The following is a 16,922-nucleotide window of genomic DNA, read 5'->3' as shown; positions in this document are numbered from 1 at the left end:
GTAGCAGTGATACTTGCATCTAATTTCTAGTAAATGTATTGGATTGTTTTAGTTGATTTGGTTGCAGTGTAGTAATGAAAATTCTACAAGGAAGTGACAAAAAGAACAAAATTATCAAATCCTACATGTCAGGTTTTTACTACTAGGCAATTGATTATCTCAAACCAGTATTTATCTTTTGATTTGGTGTTATGGACTTGTGCAACTATGGCATGTTGACATTTTGATTTGCACCAATAGAAAAATGCATGAATGCATTTTGTGAATGCAAGCGAGGTTTCCACTTTTGAAAACATCAGTATGTTTGTGTAAGGGCTGCACTCCACTAGATGAATAAGATCTGATAAGAGCAATTGACTTCACTATTCTCCACTTATTTATTTTTTTTGTTTGACTGCATCACCTTTGGACACAGCAGACCCCAGAGCTGTGAATGCATGTAGCGACACATGTGGTCTGATGAGGTAGTGCTATGGGGGGAATTTTAGGAGACGGCTGGTATATTTTTCTCACTGCCTACCTCGGTGGATGGGTAATGGCTCCCCCCCTCCGTGAGATCCAGTTGGAACTGGAAATTTCTGGCCAGTGCTGGCTGTCTGCCCACTCCCACAGGCCAGGCTCCGTCAGCAGCACTTCCGGGAGTGTCTGAGCACAGGAGGAGAAACCGAGAAGGAAACAAACAGCAGAAAGCCTTGAAAACTGAAGACAGGCATGGGAATGGAGAGGGGTTATCTGGTTTGAGCAGAAAGGTGCATGAGACAGCCGTGCATTTTCCCCTCACAAGTATAAAACCATCTATAAATACTGATAGCCAGATGCACACCAGCACCGTACAAACATGAATTGGTGGGGAGAAAGGGAGGGTGTTTTTCCCCTCTTGAGCTGAGAAAGACATTGCAGACTTATACAATGGAAAGGCACACTCGCAGTGTATTGCATGTCTTCAGCATTATGTAAATGCTATCGGTCTGTATGCTTAAACTTGAAAGGTGTCCATAATATTCCCTCTTTAATAAACCGAGTTATCTAATCCTTTTTGTTGTCCTGTAATTGGTTCAGAACAGCCATACATTTTGTCACCTGTTCATTGTTTGCTAAAATTGGTCTATTGACTTTTTGACTGCTGTTCTTGGCTGTGCATTGAAATGTAGATTTTAGCACATATCAGATATCTGATCCATGAAGGATTTCTCAAAAGCAGCACAGCATTTTAATTGTTAGAGTAGCACTTAATACTGCAAAATGATAATTCTCTGTATTTGAAGTTTGTTAAAATTTGATTACAATATCCAGAATTTAGCATATCGGTGCATGATTTTTATTTAGCTAAGAATAAAAAAACTTGAGTATTAAAAGTTAGAAGTAGTAAAATCTTAAGTATTACTTGGCTGTGCAAATGTCATTTGCTATTCTATATTTTGATGGGCTTATAATTTTCAACTTCAGTAGGTTGTTCATAGAGGTTCTGTTGTAGTTTGAATTTAATTATTGATATTTGATTGTAGGGCTACATTGAACCTGGCTTGATAGGATTAATTGGGTAGTAAATGGTAACAGTCACAGTAGCACATTTGAAATACCTTTAGTACAATTTATTGTACTTGTATAGTTGTAGTAAATGATGTTGTTGCCTCACAGACAGTTTCATCTCTAAGCCTGTGTTTCTCTCTTGCTACAGTGATTCTAGCAGTAGTTCAAGTGATGACTCCCCGGCACGCTCAGTGCAGTCTGCTGCTGTTCCTGCACCTTCAGCACTTCCTTTATCCTCCCTTGACAAGGATGAACCACGTAAAAGCTTTGGCATCAAGGTCCAAAATCTTCCTGTGCGCTCTACAGGTGAGTTGTAAGCTGCTCTTGTATCCAAACACAAGGAGCTGTTTTTGTGCAGAAACAGTAGCGTGTAGTGTTTCTGCATGTCCCTCAAATATTTAAACATTTTAGCAGAAATCATTATCAATGGTTGATTATGCCATTATGTTAACTCTTTTTTTAGTATACATACTTGTAAAAACCTGTTAACATTTGATCTGTTCTCTACAGATACAAGTCTGAAGGATGGTCTGTTCCATGAATTTAAGAAGCATGGAAAGGTCACATCTGTACAAATCCATGGAGCCTCAGAGGAGCGCTATGGACTTGTCTTCTTTCGCCAGCAAGAAGACCAGGAGAAAGCCTTGGGAGCATCAAAGGGGAAGCTCTTTTTTGGCATGCAAATTGATGTTACCGCCTGGAATGGCCCTGGTAAGTTGTGGCTGTATAGCTATATTACAGCACAGATACATGGTTATTGGCAAACCATACAAGGTTAATAATGACCACCTAATTTTCAGAGACAGAAAGTGAGAATGAATTTCGGCCCTTGGATGAGAGGATAGATGAGTTTCACCCAAAAGCCACACGGACGTTATTTATTGGAAATCTGGAGAAGACCACCAGCTACCACGATCTGCTTAACATCTTTCAGCGCTTTGGGGAAATAGTGGTAGGTTGATGTTGCATGTTGAAAATCTGGCTGTATGCCTGTATGTTGCCATGCTGCACAGTTTTAGATGACCATACTTGTTATAGCAATCATTGAGAATATATTTATTTTTCATTATAATCCTAAAGGATATTGACATCAAGAAGGTGAATGGAGCCCCACAGTATGCCTTCTTACAGTACTGTGACATTGCCAGTGTATGTAAGGCCATAAAAAAGATGGATGGCGAGTACCTTGGCAACAATAGGCTAAAGGTGAGGATTATCATGTCAATTTTATTTTAATCCATGTCTGTATTTCTTCACAACTGTCAATCATGATACAGATGAGTATTATTTATATAAATTCAATCTAGTCAAATTTTGTTGAATTGCTTAAATTGTTTGATGTAGATAAAATGATCAAGATCTGATATTTTATCCTCCTTTTTCAGCTGGGCTTTGGAAAGAGTATGCCTACGACTTGTGTTTGGTTGGATGGATTAGCATCAAATACCACAGAGCAGTTTCTTACTCGTCATTTCTGCCGCTATGGACATGTTGTCAAGGTAAGTTTATTTTTCCTTTCATACTTGCCCATTGTTTCCTTTCTGGCACCATATGACTCTATTTTCTCCTTCTTCCGCAGGTTGTATTTGACAGAATGAAAGGAATGGCCCTTATCCTGTATAACAACATTGAATATGCACAGGCTGCTGTCAAAGAAACAAAGGGGTGGAAGATTGGGGGCAATAAAATCAAGGTAAGTAAAGCAAAGCTTGCTCTAAAATTATGCTCTGTGATCAAATGTGTTCCTTATGCCACATGACAGACTATAATTGCAATGTCTCTCTTTTTAGATTGCATACCATAATTTCCAAGTTTCTAAACGATGTGTGCTTTTTCTCAGGTGGACTTTGCCAATCAGGAAAGTCAGATGGCTTTCTATCGTTCAATGCAGGCATCTGGCCAGGACATTCGAGACTTTTATGACATCCTTTCTGAACGAAGGTTTGTAGAGTTTTCTGAAGAAAAATAATACATTAAACCTAATAATATTTTGGCCAAAGTATGATGTAATAATGACTTGCTCTTTCTCTTCACTTTATTTCTTGCCAGGGATGAGCGGCGAACTCAGTATGAGTTTCAAGCAGAACGGCCATATTATGAAAATGTACGAACACCAGGAACATATACTGAAGATCCACGTCGCAAATACCCTGCTAGGAGTCGCGAGTTCTACACTGAATGGGACCCATATCAAGGAGATTACTATGATCCACAATACTTTGAAGACCCCCGAGATTATAGAGAATACAGAACAGACCCATATGAGCAGGACATCCGCAAATACAGCTATTTACAACGGGAACGTGAAAGAGAGAGGGAGCGCTTTGAAACAGATCGTGGACGTGATCACGGGAGGAGGACAATTGAGCGTAGCCAAAGCCCATCTCACATTGCTTCTCGTCGTCCTGCCAGCCCCACTGCATCCCCCTCCCTTTCTGAGAGGATACCAAGTGACTCAGACCGTCGTATTTGTTGTCGATCTTCAGAAAGAAGTGGTAGCTGCAGTTCAATCTCCCCACCCAGATTTGAAAAGCCTGAAAAGGCGCGAGCTGAAAGGTATAACAAAACCGATAAGCTTGAGAAGGATCGAGTTTTTGAAGTTGAAAGAGGGAATGTGGGTGAAAAGGAGAAGCGTGCTGGACGTAAAGATCGAGGAGACAAGGAGAAAAGTGAGAAACAGAGACTGAAGAAGCTCAAAGTGGCATCACCCATCATCCAACCATGTGATACAGAACCCGAACCTGAAAGAGATATTAGCCCTGATTCAGCTCTTAGAAGTAAAAATAGCAAGGTCCAAAAGGAAGGCTCCAGCAAAGGACGATTAGACCTTCTGCCTTGTGTGGTACAGTTAACACGTGTTAAAGAAAAAGAAGGAAAATTAATTGGTCACAGTATCCCAGAAAAACAAAGACCTAGGGGTGGGAGTGACAGTCCTAGGTTGGCATCACCTTCAACTGACCAGAGGAGTCCTCCATTCCGCTCAGAACCATCAAAAGGTGATATCATTAAGCACGGAAAGGTGCCCAAAGAAAAAAATATGGCTAGTCTGGTCGAGGTTGTTGACAAGGATGCTAAAATCAAATCCAAGAAACATGGAAAATCTGAAGTGGGATTTGATGGTGGTATTGCTGTGGATATTGACCGTTTAGCTGCAAGGAAAAGGCGTTTTGAAGACTCTGGGAAAACCGATCGACAGAAAAGAACTAGCGAGGAGGAGATTGGTAGACTAGGACTTCGTAAACTATGGGACAATGCTAAGGAGACTGAGCCTGATAAGAACCTTTTGTTAAAAGGGATGCATAAGAAGGAGTACCGCAAGGATAAATCTGAACGAATGGTGTCTGTTAATAGTCCAAGAGATGAACAAGACTCTGAAAGCACCTCCATGAGCCTTACTTTGGAGCGCCAGTCACGACTAGGAGAGCTAACTGAAGATTCTATAGATCAATTAGACTCTTCCTATCTTAAATTGGAATGTGGGGGATCAAAAAGCCAGAGCAGTTCAAGTCTCACAAAGATATCAGATGATGGCAGTCTTGATCTGGATGAATCAAAAGAACAGCAGAAACAGGCTGTGTCTGAAAATGAAGAGGAAGGCATACGGCAGTGCAGAGACTTAGGTGAGGGTGACGAACTACTTGTGGCCCACATTGACCAGACTAATAGCTGCAAAAAACAAATGGAACAAAGTCGATGGCTCAGACATAAGCTTGGCGAGCCTGATAGGTTTGCTAAATCTGAAAGCCCACAAGGTAATGAGGCTGACAACTTTGAAAGGGATTGTATGGTGCATGATGTAGGAAAACCAACTCAGGATGTCGCAAATGATGATTTCCCTTCCTGCAAACGGAAAAAATTGGAGCATTTTGATTTTGAAATTATCAATGCAAAAAGAGAACGCAACTTTGGGAGCTCCCAAAAGTTGAACGAGGATGTTTATCAGAGTATTACATCTTCAATAGGCGTTGGACACTTTTCTGCAAATGAGGAAGATGAAACTGCCCAGATTTCCCTATCAGTCATAAATAAAGAAAGGAAATCCTCTCCAACAGCAGATGATAAAATATTCTCACGCATTGAGTCATTGAAATACAATTTGGACCTGACAGCCAGTCATTTTCAGTCTCCTGACACTGAGCTCCCAAAGCTTAAGACAACATTGCTTGGATGTGATGAGGAGTTACTGCAACGTTGGGAAAGACGGATCAAGTCTGATTCACTCAGAATGGAGATGACCTTTCCAAGTGGTATTGCAAAACGTGAAACCATCCGCAAGCGCCTTGGCCATGATTTGGAGCCTGGAGAGGTGCAGTCAGATTCAGATGATGATGATAGAGAAAACAAACGCAACTCTCCCAAGTCCAATACGTCCCTGTCTTACATCCTCAGGGAACGTGAGGAGAGGATGACAGACCTGAACCTTTCAGGCTCCTTGGAGAAGAATAAGTTTTATTCTTTTGCATTAGATAAGACTATAACTCCTGATACAAAAGCACTCCTTGAAAGAGCCAAGACACTGTATTCATCCCGGGAAGATAATTGGTCCTTTCTTCCCTCTCGCTTTCCAACCTCCCACAGTTGTTCAGATAAGGAAAAGGTAGAGCTAGCACCTCGACCTATTCCTTCTTGGTACATGAAAAAGAAAAAGATTCGCACTGACTCTGAGGAGAAGCTCCATGATAAAAAGGAGGAACTCAAGCCACAGAACCAAGAGCATCAGGAACTCTTTGCCTCTCGTTTCCTCCACAGCTCAATCTTTGAACAGGATTCACGCCGTTTGCAGCGTCTTGAACGTAAAGATCAGGATTTAGAGACAGGAGTTGCTAGGCCTCTTGCTAAGCCAGGTGCTACTGAGGCACAACCTGTATCCGGGGGAGGTGACATCCCACAAGAGCCCATAGTGCTCTTCCATAGTCGGTTTTTGGAGCTCCAACAACAAAAGGACAAAGACCATCCTCCACAGGATACTGAGAGTGTTGCTATAGTGGTGGAGATTAAAAGAGATGAAGTGCAGAATGGAGATAATGAGCTGTCTGTCAAGATATCTGAGCCAGTTGATGACAAATCAGTCAGCCCCTCACTAATCTTGTCAGTTTCCCCATTTGTTCCTTCCCCTAGAGAGATGTCTCCACCAGAAAGGAAAGAAGTTTTAACTCCATCCTCAGATCATTCTGTGTCTGTGATCAAAGAAGAAAAAGTAGAACATGTTGTTGAGGTATCCCCATCACAGTCTCCTACTGTGGAAGACTTCAAACCAGCTGCTCTTAAGCTAACTATAACCCCTCCACTTGTACTTTCAGAGCCAGAAACCGAAATTGAGCCAAAAGTGGAGTTAATTGAACCCAAAGTGAAAATAGGAAATAGTTTGGCTGTGGGACATAATGCTGTCTTGGAAGATAAGCCTCCCACTCCTGGTGGTTCCTTAAGTAGTTTTGAGGCAGAAACTGCAGAATTCCCTTACTCTGCTTATCCAAAGCTTGCAGAAATATCCGAAATCGTTAAGATGGAGCCTAAAACAGAGAATCAAGAATCAAAACACTTTGAGGAATCTCCAAAAACTGAGACAGACAATGATGTATGTATGCCAGAGCTAGAGGCTGAAATAAAACCATTACCAAGCCGCAAACAGCCCAAGAGCAAAAGGGCTAAGCCAAATCTGTCAGTATTGCGTACTCCACAAGCCTCCCAAATTGCTGCCACTGAGAAACCTGCAACTCGCAAGAGTGAACGGATTGACAGAGAGAAACTCAAGAGGGCCTCATCTCCTCGAGGAGAAGTATTGAAGGCATCATCTGAGCCTAAAACCACATCCAAGTCACCAATTCATGCTTCAGATTCTGAACAAAACCTTGAGTCAAGCTTGATCCATGGGCGGACACGTCGCAGAAATGTACGATCAGTTTATGCCACGCTACATGAAGGAGAGCAAGCTGGCAAAGAGGTAGTTGAGTCATCACGCTCCATGCGCAAACGTGGTGCTGATAAAGAACAGATGCAGCAAGATGTTCAGAATCCATCTGCCAGCACTAGGCGAGGTCGTCCACCTAAAAGGGGAGCTAAACGGGGGGAGGATGTATCGCCAGTAAAAGGGGATCATCAAAAAATAATGGAAGAAGATATAGACATCAGAGAGACCTCAACCACTGTGGATGTCCTGAAAGCCTCTGAGGGATGGCGCTCACCCCGCACCCAGAAAGTGCAACAACCTCAACACACTTCATCTGCTGGAACCTTGGTTAATAAGAAAGCAAGTAAAATAGACAAACAATCTGGGATCACTACATCACCAGTTGAAGAAGCTGTTGATCTAGTAAGTCTTGATGAGTCAGAGCTTAAACCTAAAGTTGATTCTGAACTGGTTGGGAAATTATCAGAAAAGGAAGAAAACCCAAACTCGCCAGTGTACAGAAAGGAAAAAGACCTAAACGATCATGGTGGAAAGAAATCTGCTGATGGGGATATTGAAAGGATAGACCCCACCCAGTCAGAGAGGAGACAACAGCCTGAAAAGAGTGTTAAAATGAAAACACCAAGGTTGAAAAGAAATACCAAGCAGGTCATTGAAGATAAGTCACACAGCCTAAAAAATCTTGAGATCCGTGTAAGTGTTGATGATGTGAAAGGTTTACTTCGCTCAGAGGATGAGCCTGAGTCATTTGAAGCTGCTACTATTACAAAAGCCAAACAAGGAGTACAAGAGAATGAGGAAACAAAGACCATAGGTTTTCTGAAAGAAGCGAAAGAGGTTGGTGCACAACAACAGGAGGAAGCTCTATCAGAACCTGAACCTCCTGCTGATCCAGCTGCTGCTTTTTTAGCACGGCAGATGGAACTGGAGCAGGCAGTTGAAAATATTGCCAAACTCACAGTAGAGCAACCTCCTCGACCTTATAAGGAAGCACCCTCAGTGCGACCTACCTTACTGCCTCCTGTCGTAGTGGTGCCAGAGGTTGAGGTTGAAGAGGAAAAGCGAGCTAACCCTGCAAGTGAAACTGAACTTGCAGCTGCTATTGATTCCATTACAGCTGAAGATATATCTGCAGATGCAGATGGATTCACAGCCCCCTCTACTTACCCTGCTCTTATTCCTACCCCTGAACCCTTGATATCACCCTCCTCCAATGAGATTATGGAACCTGAAACACACATGGCAATCAATAATATTCTTGCAGCAGACTCAGATGATGGTCCCTTGACACCCAGTCCAAAGACACTCTTGGCACAGTCTAAGGCAGCCGAACCACCTGTTGCAGTGCCTGAGCATTCCCCTCTACTTGAAACACCCAAGAAAGCAGGCAAAGTCAGAGCCAAAACTCAGAAGAAGTCGAGGAGTCGTAAAGGTGCAGCCAACAAGAAAGGCGAGACTGCTGAAGAGGTTTCAGAGCCAGAGCCCTCTCCGATCAAGCTACCCGAGTCAATCCCAGAAGACCTAGAAACCATCAACTCAAAGGCAGTTACTGTTACAGCCGGAGCAGCAGCCTCAGTGGTCACTGCTGTTGCAACTTGTAGGCGTGACATTACAAGTGCTATGACTGGGGACACGCCTAAAGAGGCAGAACAGCCTGCCGTTGAACAACCTGTACCCAAAGAATCTGCCTTTCACTCAGGCACAAGCAACATCTCCAATTGTAAAAAACGTCCCCAAGCAGCGGAACCATCTACCCCTGCTCTTGCCCCTTCTCCTGTCCGCCCAACACCTGTATCCCAGTTCAATGTACCTCTGCCGCGGCCTGGCAAAATGCCAGTCTCCCCAGACTGGGTTCCTAGATCTGAAGAAAGTAGAATATATGTTGCTCCTTCATCTCATGTTACGGTGGTAACTTCTGCAGCAGCAGTAACTGCACTTGGAACCCCTTCAGGGAATCCACCAATGCCTCCTGACACCAAGGCCTCAGATATTGACCCTAGCTCTAGCACCTTAAGAAAAATCTTAATGGAACCTAAATATGTTTCTGCATCAAACAGCAATGCTATACCTACCACGATGGTGACATCTGCACTGTCAGACCCGTCACGGATGTCAGAGAATGAAAATCCCTCTGACATAGTGGGCTCAAGGCAATTGCATCCTGAAGAAAGACCACTTTTACCACCCCAGCCCACACATCACAAACCTTCTCCACTTACAGAGTCCCAACAGAACTGTGGAGAGAAGGCCCAGCATACAGTCATTTCATCTCCCACTACCTCCGTAATAAGTAGAATTCCAATGCCTTATGACACAGAGGAAACTCCACGGATTTCCCTAAGCAACCGAAACATTGGCCTATCTATTCCCAAGCAGAAATTTAGATCAAACTCCAATGAGAATAGCCGCTACCATGGGATGGATACAGTAGAAGATGGAACTAGAGGGCGCTCTGTTGTTGAGGCCACTCCTTACAGTACAGGCTCCAGTCCTGGCCTAAGGGTCAATACATCAGAGGGTGTTGTCGTTCTGAGTTACTCTGGTCAGAAAACTGAAGGACCTCATAGGATGAGAGCCAAAATTAGTCAAATTCCCCAAGCTAGTGCTGGTGACATAGAGTTTCAGCAATCTGTGTCCAAATCTCAGATTAAGCAAGAGCCACTTACCACATCATCCCAACCTCCTACCCCAAAAGGACCCCCTTCAGTTTATGGGCACACAGGGGTTCTCTTAACTGGCCAGTCTTATAACTCCCAACCTGTCATCTCCAGTACCAAGCAGGAGAGTCCTGGGTCTGACAAATCTGAAGCCCCATATCACACAGGATCCCAGGGTGGAGTGGTAAAGATGTTCCAACAACCAGTTAGTACTCCTCAAGTCTTGATGTACAACCAAGCTGTGATACAGCAGCAGCATGGAAAAAGAGGACCAGGAACAGAACCTCTACCAAAAAAGATGGACATAGCCAAGGCTAACCTCAGCCCAGTCATGAGTCCACACCACCCATCACTATCTGGAACCCGCATGAGTCCCAGCCCTGGCATCTCAACTGATCGGCCACTTCCACACCTAAAGCAAGAACCCCAGTCTCCACGAGCAACTGTTCACTCCCCTTCACCCTTTGCCAAAGCCTGTCCTCCTAGCAGTTCTCCCATTGGCACGTCTGTGGTTCTGGGCCCTGGCATGCCTCCAATGTCTCCGTATCACTCTAGTGTGCATCACCCACACCCAGAACAGTCCTCTGTTATAATCCAACCTCACAGTGTAACTCAGTCAATGGCACATGAAGTCAGGATGAACACCCCGCCGATGTCTGGAATTAACTATGGAAGACGAGCTGATTCTCTGCCATCTCCCCGCCCAGGGCCTACACAGCGCTCAAATACACCTCAGCCCAATGTAATCCGAGACATGGTGCTGCAGTCCCATTCAGGCCCCCAGGGGTCAGTTTTGGGTGGTGGTGGCAGCAGTGGAAATGAAGAGGACCCTAGACACTTTAACCAAGCCCTTAGTAGGCCTTCTGTGCCCCAGCTCCAGTCAGATGTAATGATGATGCAAAGCGACCACCGAGGGCTCCACCCAGGCATACGCTTGGACCAGTACAGAGACATGCACCAGCGCATCCTAATGCACCAGCAATTGGGAGAGCAGGCTGCTGCAGAAGCACGACAGTCTCGCACCCCAGAGGCTGGCACAACCTCTTCCGGCAACATCTCTGTGCCATCTAAGAGTCCTATAGTGGGGAAGAACATGGCACTGACAGCAAAAGAGTCTCCCAAACCACTGGAAGGGAAGATGTCTCACCAACCCCCTACTGAGAGTAGGATCATGGGAGTCCATGCACCTAGTCCTGTCATGGTGTCTCCTCACCCTCAGGGGGTTCAGCTGATGCATCCAGGAGGCACGGGCTCCTTTCCAGTGTATCGGGACATGCGGGGTTTCCCCTCCCAGTTTCCAGGACATCCTTCATTGGGACTGAACCTGGCTAACCGAGGCATTGCACCATCACAGGTTAGGGGATAAACACTCATATTACATACCTTTCAATTTAAATATATTTTCACCTCTCACCTTCTTGTTCAAATACTTTTGCATTCTTGAATACACAATATGTATAATTACATTTTCTATTAATAAATCACATTCATATATTATGCAATAAGCGTAGTTTTATTGATTTGGTATATATTTTCTTTTTTAGGTCCCTCCAGATGCTGAGTTGGGTCACAGGGGTAAATTGTCTCAGTCACTCGGGGGAGGTAGTGACTCCAAGCCTGAGAATTCCCACCTTCGCCATGCTACCTCTATGGACCTCTCACACATTTCCCGGATGACGAGGGATACAGTCTCACCCTCATACCAATCTCCCATGACTTCACCTATGACGTCCCCCATGGCTCTTACTCACAAGCCAGATCTATCTGTCCAGAAGGGCCCTCCAGCCTTTCTGCCAACACCTCCGCCAGCAGTGCCCCCATCAAGTTCATCACAGCCACGACCTGATGCTAAGCTGGAGCATTCAGGACATCGTTCCATTGACATGGTGCAGCTTTTGACGGTAGGAAGACAGAGAACAGCAATGTCATCATTAAGAAACCATAATACATTTCATCATTTTTCAGTGCAAGTCCAAAAGGAAAAAAACATTAAATCAACCCTCTTCTGGTCTTTTCTTTGTGCAGAAATACCCAATCGTATGGCAAGGCCTGTTGGCACTGAAGAACGACCAGGCTGCTGTCCAGCTGCACTTTGTTTCTGGCAACAACGTGCTGGCCCAGCGCTCTCTGCCGCCCCCAGAGGGAGGTCCTCTTCTCCGTATTGTCCAGAGGATGAGGCTAGAGGCCACCCAGCTGGACAGTGTGGCACGCAGAATGACTGTGAGTGTTTTGCCTTCTACTGTTGTTACCTCCGCCATGGAGGTTATGTTTTCACCACTGTTAGTTTATTTGTCTGTCTTACTTGTCTGTGTGTCAGCAGGATATCTCAAAAACTTGAGGATGGATTTCCATAAAATTTGGTGGACAGATAGGCCTTGGGCCAAGGAACAATTGATTAGATTTTGGTGGTGATCTGGGATTTCCGCCATTAGATAATTAATGTTTTTTAGCCACAACTATGAAACGCAGCCAAGAAATCAATTTAGCTTAAAACTTAACTAACTTAAAGTAATAATCAGTGACATTTTTCTAAAAGTAAAAGTCTGACTATATCATTGACTGGTATAGCACAATAGTGATCAACCTATAGCAGTTCACAGTTCATGAAACCTTTTACATTTGCTGTTCTAAACACCCGGTGTCTGGTATGTCTTTCCCAGCAAAAATGTTCTGGCACACAGGAAGTGATGCGTTTCATGTTTGTTTTATATTTGTTTGTAATATATTAAAAAAAGAACTGGGTAGTTAGCATGAGCAATAATGGCCACCACGGCTGAACAGACAAAGAAAAGATGACAGCAATGACTGTTGAACCTGATGTTGTACCACGACAAAATAAAAATAAAAAACATGGATCTTGCAGATTACCACTTTAAGTGGTAGAAATTATGTATGTGGGTGTAACAGCAAGTTGGAGAATTGTTGAGCATTGGTGGAGGTTTGCGCTCTCTCAGTGCCTTTTAGTTTAAATAAGAGATGATGGCTGTGACTACCAAATGATATACTATACTCCATTCAGGATGCTAAGATCCCTTGAGAAACCAATGAAATAATTTTAACCACTAAACTGATTAAAACTCTGTTAAATTGTTAGACAAGTGATGCATTTGTCTCCGTTCTGTGTTTTCTGTATATTTTCATGATAAAGACTTCATTGTGGTTATCATCCCTGGCAGGTGGAGAATGACTACTGTTTGCTACTGGCCCTACCCTGTGGTCGAGATCAAGAAGATGTCCTTGGTCAGACCCAAGCCCTGAAAGCAGGCTTCATCACCTACTTGCAGGCCAAACAGGCAGCTGGCATCATCAATGTCCCCAACCCTGGCTCCAATCAGGTCTGTGGTCATTCTGTCGTTTTTTTCTATTCTAACCTGATTTCATCTTTTTGAACATTGCCTGTGGTTTTGTAATGTAATGTCATGGAGTTTTTGCTTGCTCTCTCATTATATTGTCTCCGTCTTTGCATCCACAGCCAGCTTATGTGGTGCAGATTTTCCCGCCATGTGAATTCTCGGAGAGCCACCTGTCACGCCTGGCCCCGGACCTTCTCAACAGCATCTCCAGCATTTCCCCTCACCTCATGATTGTCATCGCCTCTGTGTAAATTACCTCCATGTTTTTCCTGAAGCAAGCCAACACCAGCCTTTTTGGACTCATCCAGTTTTGAAAACTGGGAATGCCTCATATTTTTAATGGGTTTGACCTTTATTTTTTTTTTATTATTAATTTAAGCATGCACTCACTTTTACTTCTTCACTTCACCAAGTCCTTAAGTCACCCATCCACCTCTAATTCCAAAACTCTCTGCCTTTACAGAGAGCATATGAAGGGTGGCATGGGGATTTTTGATGATCAATTCTCTGATTGCTCATTTCATTTTTGCCATTTTTGGAGGTGTTGTGGATAGCATCCTGTATTTCAAAGCATTCAAAGGGGATGAAACAATGGATTGAGACCTTCTTAAGGGATGTTTTTACTTTCATAAAAATGATGATTGTGATTTTTTTTTTTTTTTTAAGAGAACAGATCTGATCAGTCATTGCACTATGTTAAGGAAAAAAATTTAATTGTGAACTTTGTACAGATTTGAGTATAAAATGATACATGTTATGAAATTATTACTCCAGTGATCAGCCATGCTTGCGCAAGATGGAAGAAAATCTTTGCCTGGAAAATGATCGAGAATCATGCCAGCCTGATCAATCATCACACCGCTTTTGCTCCTTCACCATCAGCCAACTTCTTCTACTTCATTTCCAGAGTCAACTCTCTATCCCCAAGTGTTCCTTCCCCTAGGAACTCATGAGGGGACATTAGGAGTTGTACAGTTTACACTCAATGCCTCAACAGGGGACTGTATAAAGAATATTTAATTTGTTTATTTTTGTTTGCCTCTTCTTTAAGCCTAAGGGTATTGTGGACAATTGTGAAACTGTAAATATTATAAATATTTAAAGACTGAAGCGATGTGGGGAGACCAAGTGGATTATTTTACAAGACAGATCGTCAAATTTCAATGTTTTCTTTCCTTTTTTGGGGGGCAGGGGGGAGGAGGGGAACGGTGGGAAGGATCCCTACAAGATCCAGGAGTGATATTCACAAAAAAAAATATTTTTTAAATTGATTCTGTGCCAAAATGTCTTTTGCAAATGCTAAACAAACGCAATGTATCAAAAAAAATTGATCAGAACCTATTTTCATATGTGACTTTGTATTTGCCACTCAGAGGGCAGAGTTGATTCCCTTTTTTTGGTATTGTTCATTAACCCAACTGTTACTACAGCGCTATTACATTATGAAATTGTATCCTCATTTTGAAGGAACAGCTGTATTGTAGAGGTTGAATAGCAGCTTACTGTTCACCATACTGGTCAATGTATTTCTGTCTTTCCCTCTCCTTGGTGTTGTCCTCTACTGCCCCCTGCTGTTTGTCTGAACATCACTCTCCCACATATTAACGACTGCATCCTGAGGTCAATTAGGCAATGGCTTCTCAACAGTTGAGCTAGGGCATGCTTTATTTTGAAATCCTAAAGGGTAAAGTAAAATCATAAAGGCGAAGAATGTGACTTGAACTTGAAATCATGCCGTTAATGGATGTGTTAATCGTCTGTTTCCATCCCTCCCCTTAACTATTGTCTCCTTGAGCCAAGCTGTAAATACTTATGTCCTCAATCTGTGCTCTTGTGTAGTTTTTCCCCTTTATAATTGTCTCTCTTCAGGGTCTTTATTTTTGTTTTGTGCAACAAAACAAAGCAGTCTGAAAGAGACAGAAGCTAGGTGCGTGAAACCGATGCTGAAAGTAAAACCATGCTTGTCAGTTTTGTGGTGTAAATATTTCTATGACTGCAGGCTGAGTACTCTCATGGTTATGTTGAAGGCACTTCTAATTTTTGATAAACAAATGAGAAGAAAATAAAAAAAATAAAATAAAATTTAAAAAAAAACAGAAAACGGTGATTAATCTGAAAACTTTGTCTTTTGATCAATCTTCATTTTGAGTGTATTTTGCTGTTCCTCCATGAGGACATTTTAAACTGTAAAATAAATGGTTGTTTGACATACTTCTACAGATCATTAAATGGTCCATCACTCTGGGTTTGTGTTTTTGTGACTTGCCTTCAGAAACTAAAGTTGATGCACAGACATTAGCATTTTTAGACCAGGAAGGGAAATCTTACTCGCCCCTTAGCCCATGAGTAGTGCAAAATTCATCACTATCCAGAATCTAAGGAAAAAGGGTTAAGGAAAAACATATGGAGATGGTAGCAATCAAGGCTCCGTCTAATGTCCGTAACCCTTAGGTTTCATCTAATATGTAGGAACACTAAGAGTTATGGTAGTTCCAGTATTAAAAATACTAACAACTCTTCAATTAATTTACCACTTGTGACCCTTCACAGCAAGTAGGCCATGTAGACTTGCAGTGATCACACTGTCCAACCATGTTCCTCCTCAACATCAGGAATCAATGTTGCAGTGCATTCACCAGTCAGAAGATGTCAGCATCTGCCTCTATAGAAATTCTAGCCATGTCATGCAAATCACACTACGACCAGTCATTTCAGTTCAGTGTAAAAATGGTTTGCTCCTTGAAAGAGTTGGCCTTAGCTCTTTCTCAGAGCATAGTCATTATTCCATTATTTTTTCCATTGATATATTGTGTGAATGTGTCAGAAGAAAATGTGTAGTCTATGTAGCAGAGTAGCCCTGCTAAGACCTTAAAAACCTCTCTTAGCCAGGAAGGACTTTGCCTTTGATTGACTTATAATGTTTTTGTTTGCAGCCAGGCAGACCTGAGTTTAATTCTGGTCTACCACAAAGGGAACTGTGGGAGATCTCGTATGCCTAAATATATCTTGCTTGGAAATATTCCCCTTTGGCTAATAGTGTACATGGGCTTACTGTCTCATTGTGTCAATACTGTAATGTATATGCAGGATCAGGAGTGGAGGCGGTGCAATGGCACACAGACCCATGACACCTGTCCATAATAAATAGTGGGCCCCTCCTGTATAAAATGTCAATGGAAATTAACATCACTAGTTAACTATAGGGTGGGAGGCCTATAAAAACTTGAATACAAACATCTTGTAGCACTCTGTGTCAAATACTGTACATGTGGATGCAATGGAAAGATGAAACTTGTATGTCAATGACAAATCATATTTATATAAAGTTTTTTGTGTCTCAGCTCGAAGAGCAGCACTAAAACGGCTGCGGAGCAAGACTTCTAAAAGGAGAATGAGCACCAAGACTGCCAAAGTTGCAGTTTTACCCTGATCCCCGAGGCAAACAACTCCATGGTTCGGGGAATTTTAAGACTC

General features: G+C 42.8%; 1 protein-coding gene across 1 annotated transcript in view; it reads left to right on the top strand.

The window, feature by feature from the left end:
- The window catches only part of spen (spen family transcriptional repressor), a 28,124-nt gene extending 12,462 nt beyond the window's left edge, over window positions 1-15,662 (top strand). The window contains exons 4-15 of the mRNA XM_071916666.2: window positions 1,679-1,836; window positions 2,041-2,241; window positions 2,331-2,482; window positions 2,611-2,736; window positions 2,916-3,029; window positions 3,110-3,223; window positions 3,371-3,471; window positions 3,580-11,449; window positions 11,640-11,996; window positions 12,121-12,315; window positions 13,272-13,430; window positions 13,568-15,662. Coding sequence (XP_071772767.2) covers window positions 1,679-1,836; window positions 2,041-2,241; window positions 2,331-2,482; window positions 2,611-2,736; window positions 2,916-3,029; window positions 3,110-3,223; window positions 3,371-3,471; window positions 3,580-11,449; window positions 11,640-11,996; window positions 12,121-12,315; window positions 13,272-13,430; window positions 13,568-13,699 — 9,679 coding nt within the window. The 3' untranslated portion in view covers window positions 13,700-15,662. The remainder of the gene's footprint in view (window positions 1-1,678; window positions 1,837-2,040; window positions 2,242-2,330; window positions 2,483-2,610; window positions 2,737-2,915; window positions 3,030-3,109; window positions 3,224-3,370; window positions 3,472-3,579; window positions 11,450-11,639; window positions 11,997-12,120; window positions 12,316-13,271; window positions 13,431-13,567) is intronic.
- Window positions 15,663-16,922: the final 1,260 nt, after the last annotated feature.

This window comes from Centroberyx gerrardi, chromosome 14 (assembly GCF_048128805.1).
Source record: "Centroberyx gerrardi isolate f3 chromosome 14, fCenGer3.hap1.cur.20231027, whole genome shotgun sequence".
Taxonomy (NCBI): Eukaryota; Metazoa; Chordata; class Actinopteri; order Beryciformes; family Berycidae; genus Centroberyx; species Centroberyx gerrardi.
The sequence above is the reverse complement of the archived record's forward strand: the minus strand, read 5'-3'. Positions and strand labels throughout refer to the sequence as shown.